Source organism: Herpailurus yagouaroundi, unplaced genomic scaffold, assembly GCF_014898765.1.
Source record: "Herpailurus yagouaroundi ecotype Mexico unplaced genomic scaffold, PumYag 208, whole genome shotgun sequence".
NCBI lineage: Eukaryota > Metazoa > Chordata > Mammalia > Carnivora > Felidae > Herpailurus > Herpailurus yagouaroundi.
The window spans coordinates 684,147-698,895 of record NW_024412439.1 but is presented as its reverse complement, the minus strand read 5'-3'; the positions used below and the strand labels follow the sequence as shown (position 1 = coordinate 698,895).

The 14,749-nt window shown below is 53.2% G+C and overlaps 1 protein-coding gene across 8 annotated transcripts in view; it reads right to left on the bottom strand.

Annotated features, from left to right (window-relative positions):
- Nucleotides 1–2,147: 2,147 nt before the first annotated feature.
- The window catches only part of MPRIP (myosin phosphatase Rho interacting protein), a 154,568-nt gene continuing 141,966 nt past the window's right edge, over nt 2,148–14,749 (bottom strand). For 5 of the 8 annotated variants that reach the window (XM_040452980.1, XM_040452981.1, XM_040452987.1 and 2 more), the window contains 2 exons: nt 13,642–13,727; nt 2,148–9,153 (listed from right to left, as the gene is read on the bottom strand). In XM_040452980.1, the coding sequence (XP_040308914.1) occupies nt 9,082–9,153; nt 13,642–13,727 (158 nt within the window). In that variant the 3' untranslated portion in view covers nt 2,148–9,081. Of the gene's footprint in view, nt 9,154–13,036; nt 13,103–13,641; nt 13,728–14,749 lie in introns of all 8 variants that reach the window. The other 3 variants (XM_040452983.1, XM_040452988.1, XM_040452985.1) reach the window with 2 other exon arrangements.

The following is a 14,749-nucleotide window of genomic DNA, read 5'->3' as shown; positions in this document are numbered from 1 at the left end:
TGGGTCTGCCCACTTTTGGGTCAGGTCTGTGAACCATTTTGAGGTTTTGTGTATGGTGAGAGGCAGGGGATCCAACTTCATTCTTTTATATGTGGATAGCTAGTTGTCTCAGCACCATTTGTTGAAAAGATTATTCTTTCTCCACTGAATGGTTTTGGTATTCTTGTTAAAAATCAGTTGATTACCTAAATGCAATTGCTTATTTCTGGATTCTTAATTCTGGTCCATTGGTCTGTGTCAGTCCCTGTGCCAGTACACACACTGTCTTGACTACTTAGGCTTTGTGTCAAGTTTTGAAACCCGGTAAACAAGTCCTTTAACTTTGTTCTTCTTTCCAACATTGTTTTGGCTATCCTGGGTCCCGTTACATGTCTTTATGAATCTTAGGATCAGCTGATCGGCTTTTGCAGAAGCAGCTGGGATTGTGTTGAGTCTGTAGATCAAGTTGGAGAGTATTGCCGTTCTAACGATATCACATTTTCCAACCCGTGAACATGGGATTCCTTTCCATTTGTTTAAATCTTACTTTTTTTTTTTTTGTAGTTTTCAGTGTCTAAGTCTTAAACTTCTTTCAAAAAAGTTGATTCCCAAGTATTTTATTCTTTTTGATATTATTGCAAATGGAATTGCTTTGTTTCAGGTTGCTACTAAATACAATTCATTTTTGTATATGAATCTTGTATCCTGCAAACTTGCAGACCTCATATCAGTTTCAATAGATTTTTTTAGTGGATTCCCTTGGGTTCCCATATACAAGATCATGTTACCTGCAGATATAGTTTTTACTTCTTCCTTTTCAACATGGACGTTCTTCCTATTTCTTGCCTGGCTAGAATCTCCAGTACAGTGTTGAATATATATGGTGAGAAGAGCTATCCTTGTCTTGTTGCTGATCTTAGGGGAAAGCTTCCAGTTTTTCACCATTACGTATGAAGTCGTGGGGTTTTTATAAATGTTCTTCATCACACTGAATTTGCTTACTTGTATTCCTAGTTTGTGAGTGCTTTAATCATGGAAGGGTGTTAGATTTTCTAAGTGCCAACTGATTTTCACAATTGCAATTACACAGCTTTAAAAAAATGTTAAAGTTATTAGAATACCATTAGGACCAGTGTCTAGAATTTTTTTAAAGAACAAAAAATTATCGAAACATTTTTAAACAACTGGAATAGCACACTGGAGGTATGCTACTTTGTATGTCTGTAGTCTTATTTTTTCTAAGTTTTTTGAATTCCAGAAGTTGATTTCCAATAGGTAGAGTCAGAATTTGTTTTTTTCTGTTTACTGAATAAAAGTTTGGATTTCCACACACGTTCACCTATTTCATTCCAAAGGGTGTGGCAGTATTGGGAAAATCCAGTTTCTTATTTTCTTATTCTATTCAGTGGGCCACAACTAGAATTTTAAAAAAATTTAACAGAATGTAGGGTGCATTCTTTTGTGAAATTTTGGGTTATGGTGTGTGTGTGTGTGTGTGTGTGTGTGTGTGTATTGGGTCATGAGATAGGATGCATTTTCTCTTTGAAACACCAAGTACAACTTTATTGTAAAAAACCTAATAATAAAGGGGCAGATATGAGAGAGTTCTATTTCCTTGATTGATAGTTGTAGCTCGTTCCTCTCTAGTATTTTTTATGCTGCTTTTGGCCTCCCTTGAAGGTTTCTAGAGCAGAGCCAATGTACCTTCATTTGATTCATGATATAAAATATGTATTATGCATTGTATGTGAACATAGGTAGTTTTTTTTTTTTTTTTAAACTTTACTTATTTTGAGAGAGAAAGCGGGAGTTGGGGAGGGACAGAGAAAGGTCAAGAGAGTCTCAAGCTGGCTCCACGCTGACAGCGGGGAGCCCGACGTGGGGCTCAAACCCACAAACCGTGAGATCAGGACCTGAGCTGAAGTTGGATGCTTAATCGACTGAGCCACCCAGATGCCCCACAATACAGACTTTTATGTGAAATCTCCTGATTTTAAAATGCTGATAAATCCCTAACTTTGAAAACACTTTTTTTTTTTAAAGCCAAACAAAACGAAAACCAAAAAACTCCAGGGTAAGTCTCTAGGCTACTGACAGGTTTCCATATTCTGATCTAAATGAATATTGTGCATGTCTCTCCATTGAACAAACTCCCATTCACAGCATGCCAGGGTGATGCAAAAATAGTTTATTATGATATAGTTTATGTAAAGTTAGGTAATATTTACAAAGTAGAAACGATCAGCTGCATCCATGGGAATCTAGCATGTCACACAAAGGAATAAATATTTTGACAAAGGAACACTTCAATTGTGAACAGTTGTTCAGAAACGGTTTATTTTTTAAAAAAAGCCTCAATGAAACCATCAAAATGTTGAATTGTCGGAAGAGCGAGCAGCTTGGCTGACCGGGCTCACCTCTTTGGGAGGGCAGTGTGGCCGGACAAAAGATGCCACCCCCCCCTCCAACCCCCTGGCAGAGCCCCTGGGGCCGCCCCAGCGCGGGGGGGCAGTGGGGGGCTGCTGAGCCCAGTGGCCTCCGCACACGTTCAGAGAACGTTACCACTTAGCATTAGTACAGAAATGAAACCCCGGTTAGAATTACACGGGCTTGTTGTTTGAACACGTTATCACCCGACTGTTGCAATAATTAGCTGTGACAGAAGTCACTGCTGTGCATTATTTCCAAACTTGTCACAGCAGAAAGTTATCTACACGTTCCACTTTGTTCGTGTATCAGCTCCCCCAGCAGTTTGGCCTAGCGTTGTCGTCCTTGGTCACTGGACCGAGACGTTCCCTCTGACACAAGAGTGTATTTGTGAGAAAAGTTATTAAGAATTACAATTGGTGAGGAGTCACTTAGAAACTTTACACTTTATAAATATTACTTAGGAAAACCACATGAATTCTTAGCACTTAACTGGTTTTAAGTCCTAGCAGTAAGTCAGTAGAGAAGTCATTAATACTAAAGGTAAATCCTAAAATCCATCGTAATTGGTTTTGTGATACAAACTTATAACACAATAATGACTTTAGTGTTCTTTATATAATCTATTCCTAGCTTCCTATAAAACAAAACTGAAATATGTGATACAACTAGTTGTGAAGGGCACAGACATGTGACGGGTGGCAGGCCGACTGTGTCCGGCGACCGCTGCTTTTCCAGAACTTCATTCCTTCCGGTGTTCAGACTGCATCCCGAGAAGCTCTCCCTTCCCCCACCAGCCCCCGGACCGACGCCCACGGACCATGTGCTTCACCCTCGGGACCTCCGAGTCCTCCTGGGTCAGCCTATGCACCGGATGAGCTGGTTTCCCGCATGTTCCCTCCCCAAAGTGACGCAGACACACGATGCAAAGGGACCGCGCTGGCAGCTCTGCACCCTCGACACTGCCCACAGGACCTAGGAGTGGGGGACATGCAGACGCCCGGCCCGGCGAGGGGTCACGAGTCCCCCCCCCCCCCCATCCAGCCGCTCGGGCCAGAGCAGTGCCTTCCACGATGTCTCCCTACGGGCCGGAAATTGCCACGGAAAGATCTGGGGAAGATGTGCCCACCACGTTCTCCACGGTCCTGCTTTTCCTGGAGGCCTCCGAATGGCTCGGCAGGGAGTAAGTATGATGGAGTTCTTCCAGAGAAAACGCGCGTGGATGCAGGCCTCCTGTTACTTCAGATGCTGCATGCACTCCTGAAAACCGCCCATGAGGTGACCGAAGCTTTGAAGAAGGTGCATCACCCGTCAGAAACGGTTCCTTATCACTCTGGGTGGCATTCAGTGTTGAACCCAAAGCTGTCCTCCCTAGCTTGCGAAGGGATATTTTTAAACCCGTACCAACTCTGTCACAAAAATCCCTGCGGTAATTTCTGAGTAATATTTACACCGCTCACTCTGTATAACGTAGGTTATTTTGAAGAAAGTAAACAGTGGCTTTTACACAGAGAAGCTGGAAGCCAGTGAGGCCGGCTCCTCTCCACAAGGCACGCGGGCACCTAGGGGGGAAGGGGCCCAGGCTGTGTTGGGGCAGGTGGTCCTTGCTCCCTACAGTGGGGCTGGGGTGGTGCTGAGGTATTCCTCGTACTCTGCTCAGATTCCTCTGCTGAAAGACAAGGAGGGAGACCCCTTCCCTTTAATAAACCAGAACACTCGAAACTTGTTTTCAAAAGGGCAGAAGAATGAGGCTGGGTCTTTTCCAGCCGACAACCCTTGAGAGAAATCGATGTTCATTTTCGTACTGTGTTTACGTCCTGTCTTCCTCACAAAGAACCCAAAACAAGTGGTTTTACCAGACTCACTTCGGGCTGGTGGTTATTGAAACTTTCCACCGTGGGAAGTACGGCCTCACTGAAAGCGTCCAGGTGTGAGAGCAACGGCACCCCATCCAAGTACCACGGACCCCGTCTCTGGGCAGACGCGGCCAGCTGTGGAGCGGGGGACGCGTCCTACGATGTCCTACGTGGTGCTGAGAACAGTGGACTTTAGCTTTTGACCCAATCTCAGGTGGATGGAAAGATCTCTCCTCGGATCAGGGGTCTCCTGTCTGAGCTCACGCCTTTTAGGTATCGTAGCGCTCCCCGACTGAGCGGACAGTACAGGGCTTCGTCTCTCAAGAATGACCCGAGGGGCGAGAGCCTGCGATGAAAGACGACACAAAGCGGCACACAAATACCTGAACTGTAAGAAGCGTCAGCACAAGCAAGTTTTCGGCAGCACCTCCCCAGGCCCTGGTGAAGAGTGGACGCCGTGGCGCCAGGGCCCCGAGAGCTGCCCGCCGATCCCAGCTGATGGAGAACACGTCCGGGCGGCCCGTCAGATCTGTTTGTGAAGCAAATTCCTATCTGACAGAATGCATGGCAGGAGCTCCGCTTCCAGGATGTTCAGGATGGGAGGTATTCCAAAGGACGGACGTTTCCAGAGATGCGAAGCTGCCGATGAGCACAAGCTTTTTTCCTTTTACTACCTGCTTCCCTGTCCTTTGTAAGAACTTTAAAAATCCCCCCTCCCTCCCACCTTTCTTGGTGATGAAGGGTCGCTGAATTCTGTAGTTTTCCGGCTTTCTGAAGTTGTGTGTTCAGCGGAGTTAAAACTGTGGCAAGCTTCCGTGGGACAGCGATGCGGACGCTTACTTTCAGGACCACTTTTAGATTTGAGAAGACGTGTTGACGGGCCGCATTCTTTCCACTCTGAGTGAAAACAGCTCCGAGTGCCTGGAGAAGAGCTGGTGTGTGGTCAGCCGTGACAGAGCACGCGGGGCCCGAGATCAGGCCACGGGTGATGCATGGGCTGAGTCCGCCAAAGGGGCCTGGGCAGCTCTGGGAGCCAGGGGAGTGGGAGCAGAAACGCACTGCCCGCTGGCTCATCTGAGTGGGGAACATGTGGGGGTGCCCGCAGTGCTTCCCTGTAGCCGGCGAGCTGTCGGGGACCCCGGCACAGCCGCGTGCGCCGCTTTAAAGCCCGAGAAAAGTGGCCACGGGGCAGGTGCCCGGCCTCCAGCAGGGGTGGGGCAGACAAGTGCTGCCCCAGGCCCAGTCCCAGTCCCAGGCTAAAGACGGACTCGCCAAGGGGACCGCCAGGCAGCGGTGACAAGGATCGTGCTCGGTTCTCAGGTTGTGTTCCAGCTCCATGGTGAAATAAACACTATCAACTGGAACTCTAAAACTTGTTTTTTTTATGCCGATTTTGTTTCGTGGCCTTATTAACAACTGTCACAGTCCCTTTCAGACAGACTCCGGGGGCCACAATTACATTTCTTAGGAACCGCAATTCGCTCTCCCCCCGAGTCTGGCCACCGTGAGGCCCCCCGAGGCCTAGCTGTTGGGTCGGTGAGCTAGTGACTGGTGAGTCCACTGCGTGACAGGTTCCTCTTAACTAGCCAGAGCCTGGGGCCTTTCCACTCACTGGATTCCTAGGGAGGAGCCTCTGATCCTGGCTCTTGACAAACCCACACGTTCCTCCCATGGCCCCCACCTGTCGCCCCAGGATGGCCCTAACCTCCTCCATCAAGTTCAGACCCAGTTTGAGGCCTTACGGTGCAAGTTTCCATTTCCAAAGGCAAAGTGCTCTGCCGCATGTCTGCCAGGGAGGCCGCAGACAGCTACGGTCACTGGAATGCTAGCAGGCGCTGAAGTCACACACATCGATAAAGAGCCTGACTGGCAGAAAGCGGCTCTTCGGCATGTGTGCGCACACATGTGCAGACGTGAGAGCGCGGATCTTACGCACAGACCCCGTCGAAGTCAAACGGTTCCATTTTCCCGTTCGCGTGTTTGATGGCTTGTCAGCTGCTAGCGAACCACAGAGGGACCAGTGACCATTTACAGGAAGATCATTACAGCTGGGAAGACTCGATCCACGTGCTCATCTTCCACTGGGAAGTGGAGACGCCCCCACTGTCCGGTCGGCACCAGGAGCAGTGGGAGCACCCCAAGTTCACAATCACCTATACTACCCCATCCACCGAAGGACCCTTCTCCACCGGCACAGAAAGCAACTCCACCCCCACAGCTTTATTCTTTCTTCTCTCAGGAACTTGGTGGCTAAAACCTCCTCGGGGTTCTGGGTGCTCTACGGAGACCATGCACAGCGGGATTGGGGTGCAACACAGAGGTGGTAAAGTGAAGCCCCCTTTATTCTGTTCTGTCTGCTCTCTCCAGCCAGAGGACCGGCTTATCAGCAGGTGGCTCAGATCGGGTTCTAGGCCACAGCCGTCACTATGCGACGCTCAGCAAGACCAGGCTAGGCTCGGGGCCTTTTCTGGAGGCTGCAGCAGGAGCAGCCTTTTGTTGGAGAGAAGCCAGGGCGCCCCGGTTTGTAGCCCGTTCCTGGTAACACCCAGACTGAAGCAGCCCAGGGGAGCGAGTTCTGTGGTCTCTGGGGCGAGGAGGCGGAGCCCTCAGAGGCTGTGGTGACAGATCTGTCTTTCTTGGTCTCTGCCTTCCACCTCCGCACACTGCTGTTCCCAGGACTCCCGAGGTGCGACCTCAAGGGCTAAGTGATGAACACAGGTGCGTAAAGTGCTCTGACCTATTTAAAGTACTGCAGGTTTCGGACCCTCGGCACGGTCCGAAGGCAGGTGGGGCTGGATTTCATGCAGGGACCCTGCCAGGAAACCAGAAGCCAGAGAGGGCTGGAGGCAGGGGGCTGCCTGGAGAAGGGCTAGAGTCCCCAGAGGCAGCAGGGACACTCACTAAGGAAACTGTGGTAGAGGGGAGTTCTCCGAAGGAGTAGCGTGAAACCGTGGTGCTGAGACGGTCTGTGCGGGGACCAGGCAACAAGGCCCCTGCCCCATCAGATCCTGCTGGCCATCACCTCACTGCCCTGGAGGACATACATGTTAAATAGCGTTCTAGAGCCCAAAGAACGGACCACGGGATCCGGAGCATCCCATGCTGAGCGGCACACGCACAAAACCGTGGTCCTTCCTACAAATGCTGCCAGTCTACACCGGGGGTGGTGCGAGGAGTGGTGTCTGGTGAGTAGCATTGAAAACCCGGACCTAACATTCTCTTGCCTTTAAAAACATGGAATAGCAGCAAAGGAGTGACAGGTGTGGGTTAAGACTCTGGAGGTTGGTGCACAGAAGAGCCTCGATGCCAGTGGACGGCTCGGAGTTTATTCCCACTAGAAGACAGCACGCCCCAGGCCAGCTTCTGCCCGGCCCTTCCAGGGCTTTCCCTGGATGACCTTGTTAACCGAATCTAGAGACTGAGCAAGGTGATTTCCATGTTTCTACCCCCAAAGTACCCACGTACCCAGACTCCCCACCTAACGGAAGCATCGACAGAGTGAAAGTGCGCTCTTGGCAGTAAAATCAACGGGAGACAGAGGTGGCGAGACCAGAACGAGCTCCTCCCGACACTATTGCAGCACTTCCGGCCGCTCTGGAGCCTCGAACGGCTTCCCACTCGGCGGCGCTTTGTTTACAGTCCTCGTCTCAACAGGATTAATGGCTTTCCGGGCACCGGGACGGACACCCCAGCGTGAGAGGTTTTCGAGAACTGCCGTCGTGTTTCACGGCAGGTAAAGAGGTCTCACTCTGTTAGAAAAAGCAACATTGCTAGCACAGGTTTACTTTAGGCTCTCTGAATGCTGCGCGAGAACCTTTCAGAGCTCAGAGTAAAGAACAACAGTGGCAGTTTTCATCTGATTCCGACATCCTCTGCACTTTCTTTTTGACTTAACATAGGGGTCTTCACTCAGCCTTCTCAAAAGCAATGTGGAGGTTTCTTTCAGAAAGGTTAAAGACCGGAACAGTCTTTCCCCTTGACTGATTCCCCAAGGGAATTCATCAGGCTTTGTAAGCACGGTCTGCAGCCCAGGCCACAGGTCAACACTCTCAAGTTGTTAGGAAGAGACCAGGGCTACTGGTGACCAACAAAGGAGCGAGCGTAGGAAGGAATGCGAGGGGCCGGGGTTTTGTGCAAGATTTAATAAAAAACAAACATAGGAATGGCTGCTTTCGACATTCTCCAGGTTGTGAAAGGTTTCCCGCGATTATCTGCGGTGCGGCTCTAAGCTGAATTAGTGGGACCCATACAAAACGCCGCCCTTCTCCCAAGCCAAAGGTGGTGACCGGGGGTTGTGAACCGTGCCCCCCGACCTGCTCTCCCAGCTTCTCCCAAAGGCTAGTGAGTTGTCGGTGCCGCCACCTGACGCCCTGCTCTCTCCGAGTGACCCAGACGCGGCAGAGCGAGAACCGCCCGGGGCCCCGACTCCGCACAGTGCACTCGGCAGGACGAGCTAGCTTATCGACAGACTGCTGGGCCTTAATACTGACGGTGAGTGCGGTGGCTGCGGCGGGAGGGGGCTCTGTGCAGACCCGGCCGGGAGCGGACAGCCCTCCTGGCCCTCGCTGCCTGGCGGGTTTCTGGATACTGTGGGAACGAAGCTTTGACGACGACACGGGAACTGGGAATCAACACAGCGGGGAAACGATGTGAACAACCCATAAACCAGTCTCTCATGCACCCATACCCACAGTTAATGATGACAACGGTAACGACAACAATAATAATAATAAAAAATAAAGGTACAGACAAGAAGCGGCACTTGGGTAGTGCTGCCGCGAGCCGGGAGGGGTGTGTGTTCAAGTTGAACGGGACACAGCTAGTCTTTCTTCAAGTCCCTGGATTCAAAGAGCTTCAAGCGTTCTTGCACGGTCAGGCCTTCCTTCAGACTCTGGGTGGACACGAGGGCAGGAGAAAAAGAAACACACCGTTAACAGCGGGGCCCAGCGCCGTGCGTGCAGGCTGCAGTCAGGCAGAGGTGCGGGTGCCGGGGTGGAGGGTGGGGCGGGAGGGGCTCCTCGAGAGATTAGTGGGGCATGCTAAGGAGAGAGATGTCCCCTGTGAAACGGTGTTATCTGGATGAAAAAAGGGAAAAACCAGAGAAACAGACCACGTGTGTAAGCAGCTGAATTCCGAGCTTAGGGCTCTTCGGACAAGCAGTGATCAGATCGACTCAGCCAGGGGAGAAAGGTATGCCAAGAACTAGAAATCCGCCCGTCTGTGTCCTTGTGTGGGCTCTGTCCACATCTGGTCCCTCTGTGACCGTGACGCTGAGCCTCGTGAGGACGGCGGGGGCCCCCGCTCCCTGGGCTGCACCCTGGCAGCGCCCGCTTCCCTCTGACCTGCTCCTGGCCCGAGCTGCTCCCTGGCCAGTGGCCCTGGTGGCTTTCCTGTCACTGGGGACCTGGGAACATGTCAACATATTTACTAAAGTTTTCAGAATGCGAAGCCAATACTCCCTTCAAGTGTGACCTCGGTAATTTTGAAATCTGTGTGCTCCAAGATGAATGACACTTCACTAACTGGGGGACAAAACAGTTCCCCCTGGCCCTTAGAGGCTTTTCCCAAAGATCTAACTTGTCGACAAGAAAAGGAACATCCTCAGAGCGTGGCTGAGGTTACTTTGGCACCAGCTCGGATGGGGCTGGGTCCTCAGTGGCCACGTGATCTTCGTGGCCCGTCTCAACACCAGCCTCAGACTTGCCCACTGGCCGGCATGTGCCAGAACTCACAAAGGTACAGGCTCCCCTGGGATGCACGAACCTCAAGGGTGGCCCCGGGTACAGGCTCCAGGTGACCACTGTGGTTTTTAGCCAGAAATCAGAGCACCGTGAAGCGGAGCGGGGCCGGGGGGCCCGAGAGCCCGGCCTGCCGTTTCCTGCTCTGGCACACTCCTGGGAGCTCCCGGCGCGGCGCAGGCTGCTGCCTCGGAGCGCGTGTCTGTGAGTGAGGCCTGTGGGACACAGCTTCCCACAGACTTTGAGGCAGGAGAGGCGGGCCCTGGCGCCCCCCGACCCCATCGCCTAGAACAGCTCTGCCTGCTCTCTGTACTGTGGAGCAGTGAGCTCTAGGTGTGTAAATGAATGAAGTCACTGGTTTTCGTTTTTCTTTTCAATAAAGGGTTCTATGAGTAACCCTTCTGAAACCCATTGGTCCAGATTGAGAAGCAGGCATCAGGGGCCCTGTTGAAGCCTGCCGCTGGGTCACTCAGCGGAGGACTCAGCGGGGCAAATCCGTGTCCCGCCCTGAAGTGTAAATTTCCTTAATGCACATAACCGCCTCGTCCGCTCTCGGGTCTTTCCCCCAGTGCTTCAGGTCAAGGGGCAGCCACGGGCAGAGAAGCGTCAGGTGCTGGACGTGGCCGCGGTGCGGGAGGCTCCACACCTAAGTGCCAGCTGGCCCGTCACTTGCCGCACCGCTTTGTTCTGGCGGGGGACTTGGTGGGGAGGGTCCTCGGACAGAGGGAGAGCAAACGTTCCGCTTCCGGTGGGCTCTCCGGTGTCAGGAGTCCCTGCTGTGCTCGGGACAGGCAGTTGGGGAGCAGGGCGGCGAGGGGCAGCCCGAGGCCATGGGCTCAGGGTCACATACCGCTGTGCGCCAGAGCTGAGCTATCAAGGTAGAAAGTAAGTGACCCCCGTGCTGACCCTGTGCACCCAGACGAGGGCTCCCGGGGTATACACGGCCAGCTCCTCTGGGGCTCGTTCCTCCCACAGGGCTGGTCTCTCCAACAACTGCCTCCGTGACCCCAAACTCAGACCACCGGACGGGGGCCTCTATGAGGACCCCGTGGGAAAGGTCCGCTCTGGTCTCGATCTCAGAAAAGCCACGAGGCTCTGAAGCAACGGGCTTGCTTTGACTGTGTGGGAGCTGAGACTGTCTATCCTTTTGAGTGAGGCAGGATACGGAAAGAGAACATCAACAAAGGGCATTACGAGGACACATCAGATCCCACATCAAAGAGCACCACCGACAGGTGTGGATTCTGGGCAACCTCATTCCCGGGTCTTCCTGTGGTGGTGGAGTGGGAGCGGGGCGGGGAGGGATCTCCAAATACATCCGGGTAAAAGGACGGCGCACGTCCGAAGAGTGAGCACCGGTGGATACTGCAAACAGGCCTAGGCCTGCCTGGCATCACAAGAGGTGTCCTTAAGGACATCTGCAAGGTCCCCTTCTACTCAGGCCAGGGGGACAGTGTGTCACAGAGACACTGGAAACTTGGCCAAGTCACGTGGACTCGAACACATCTGGGAAAACCCCATTCCTGGCCTCCTTACCCCTCTCATTTGGGTGCTGGCACCCCCGAGGGTCTGAGGCTGCGCCGGAGGCCCCGACCTTCGTGGGTGTGCCCGACAGTGCCCTCACTCTCCACCTTGCCTTTAGCTGCCTCCTGGCCAGCAAAAAAGGTCTTCCCGGCACATCACTGCAAAGTCCCTTATTGGTCTTGTCACTGACTTTCTGGCCTTTCTTCCAGAAGGGACAAACTCAGACATACCCCCGGGAAACACAGTGTGTTCCGACGGGGTGGCCTGACCGCAGCCAGGTCCCGGGAGGGCGCAGCAGAAGCTTTTCATCGCCTGTCATTTGCCGGGATGGGCAACAGGCCTAAATCATCAACAGTGAACTTACAGCGGCTACGGTTCAACCTCAAACAGGAAGTAGAACCTTCAATAAGAAAACCGTAAACAAAAGAAGTTCTCCTTTTGCTAAACAGAGTGTTTTTCACGTTTACAGAAAAAGCCCAAAGTTTTCAATCAAGCCTCAGCCATATCTGGTTCTAAGTGACTTGGGACTGTAGCAGAATTAAATAAAACCAAACTGACTAGGTTTAAAACTTGTGTTTTCTTAAAAGTCTTCCTTTTAAAACAAACCCGCTTCCCCCAGAGCCATCGGGCTGAAGCCCCTCAGACGGAGGATGCCGGCCCGTGGATCCTCAGAGTGAGCCGCGGACACACGAGCACAAGGAGCCGGTGTGTGGCCCTGGGCCCGTCGGCGTCACCGCCAGGACTGTGGTCAGAGAACTAATGAGATCGGGTCGGCTCGGCCAGAGGCACACCGGGAGCGAGAGGCTGTGTGACTGGGACGCCGGCCTGGTGGCAGGCTGGGGGTGTCCAGGCACGGGCCCACTGTCCTGTTTGTTTTCAGAGAGGCTGGTATTTCTCAGCCAGCACCTGGGTGCCCCCAACCGCCTTCCACAGCACCCAGAAAGAAGCTTTTCCTTTTGTTAAAAACAGCCCCAAAGTGCTGGTAAACATTCAGCCCCGACCCCTCCTGGTCCTCTCGCTCTGCTGAGCCGTTTTCCTGGCCATCCCCGCGACGTGCTGGCTCCCTGAATACCGGGGTCCGGCCCTGCCTTGGCCCGTTAACTCGGTGCGGGGGTTCTCCAAGATGCGAGACCCTGTTTGCCAGTGGCGGCCGGGTCCCTGCCGGGTCCCTTCTGGAGGGTTTACCCCAGAGAACGTGGAATACGCCGATCATTCGACCTGTACTCTGACCACCGCCGGGGGCCACTCGCGAGCCCACGCCCACCCGAGACGCCGCCTCTGTGGACCACCTGCCAAGCTAGGGGGATGCTCCCCTCGGCAAAGGGTCAAGCCTAGTAGGAGGTTCCAGTGCCCGTTAACCCGTTAATAACAGGTGAGGGGAACCTGACCCGGGCTGCGTATGTGCTTGCTGGAGCGATAAAACAAGGAGCTTGCTATGGAGGTGTGAGCCGTGCATGCAGCCTGCCGCCCCCTCGAGGGCGGCAGATGGGTGGGTGGTGAGAGGTGGTTTACCTACATGACAGGGGACCTGGAAGCGGGCTCGTTTCAGTTATCCCATGAGACCTGCTCAATTACGGACTGTCAGAGGAAAGAGCAAAAAATAAGACACACACAATAAATCCTAAATGCAACATGCTCGCTACTCCCACCCTCCGCCCGTCCTTCCCGTGGAGAGGCGCTCGGCGGGGTGGGGGCCATGCGCCAGGAGGTGCTACCACGTGGCTGGGGCAAGAGGCGTAGGCAGCTTCCTCTCTCGAAGGCAGGTGGCGTCGTATTAAATTAGGGACGTGTGCAGAACAGTGCAGACAGTGGGGCTGGCCCAGGAGGGCACTGGGGTGAAATCCGGCCTTGGACGTCTAAGGTCGAATTCACTCCGAGCCCTGCTTCTCAGAGGCCTGGCCCCTCAATCGTCACTGACGAAACTTGGTTCCACCTCGGCACGAAGGAGCTTCTGGGGCTCGAAGCCACCAGAACTGGCCCAGTGGGTAGGCATGTGGAGCCAGATGAGTTCTGGGACCTGGGGACCCTCTGCTGCGGCCCGTGGTGGGCTCTGACTCCAGCTCCTCTCCCTAAAGTCCAAGAGCCCCACACAGCTGGGGGCAGGATGCCAGACTCACCTTGGACCTGATGTTTCTGAGTTGCCGGCTGACACAGGATCTGTCTTTCTTTAAGAAGTCAGGGTTGCTTTTAGATTTCATTATATCTGAAAGAACAAACAGAACCGTTACTTTGGTTTTAAAAAACCCCAGGGAATCAGACTGAATGTTAAAAAATCTCCAAAGCATGTTTTTATTGCCACACTCACGACATTTCCTTACACAGCTTTGAGAGAGCACAAAGCCAGTAACCGTAAAACACACTAGATCCTTCTCGGAACAACTCAAAGTGCGGGAAGCACCGGAGGACGCCTGTGTGCACGCGGCTAGGCCGTCCTCGCTGGTGCGGGACACTGGATCGAGCGGCACTCGGCAGGGCGGCTGGTGCGCTTCACTCTGGGACCGCGCCGCGGCCCTAACTGCCGAGCGGACCAACTGTCCCGCTGCTTATTTAACCACACCTTCCCCCTGACAACCCGGGACTGTTACGACCCATCGTAACCCACCCCCCACGGAGACAACCCCATTCGCAGTCTGGTGCACAGTCCTGCAGGCTTCTTAAACATGGCTGCTTAAACGAACGTTCACTGGGTCGCACCGCACCCTGTGTCCTGCTGGGGGTGGGGCTTACACTTAGCACACTTGGGGATCTCTTTCCACGTCGAGACACAATCTCTACCTGGCCTCTTTTAAGAAGCCATGATCCTCTATTTGCCGCAACCGCTAAATATCCTTGTTTGCACATCTCTGTGCTCTTGGTTCTTCAGAAGTTAAACTGGCAGGTCCCGGGATATATGCATTCTCCCCCAAATTCCACGTCTTCCTCTCTCCGTGGCCCCTGCCACCCCAGGCTCCGCCTTGGAAGCGGCCACTGTCGTCACTTTGTCAGCCTCCAGGGTTAGTCTACAGTTCGATTATAGATGGTGCTCTCGTGCTGCCTGCCCGCCTCTGGCAGCAACACAAGTGACCTTTCTTCTACCTGGCGGCCAGCACCCCCGCGACCGCTAGTGCTTGGCTGGTTGAGAGTCAACAGCTGAATTTGCTGGATATTACTCTACAACACGTCTTCGGGGGGGACTGTCCTCCCCTGCCCCTCCCCTCCCCCTCTCCTGCCCCCATGGCCTCTTAC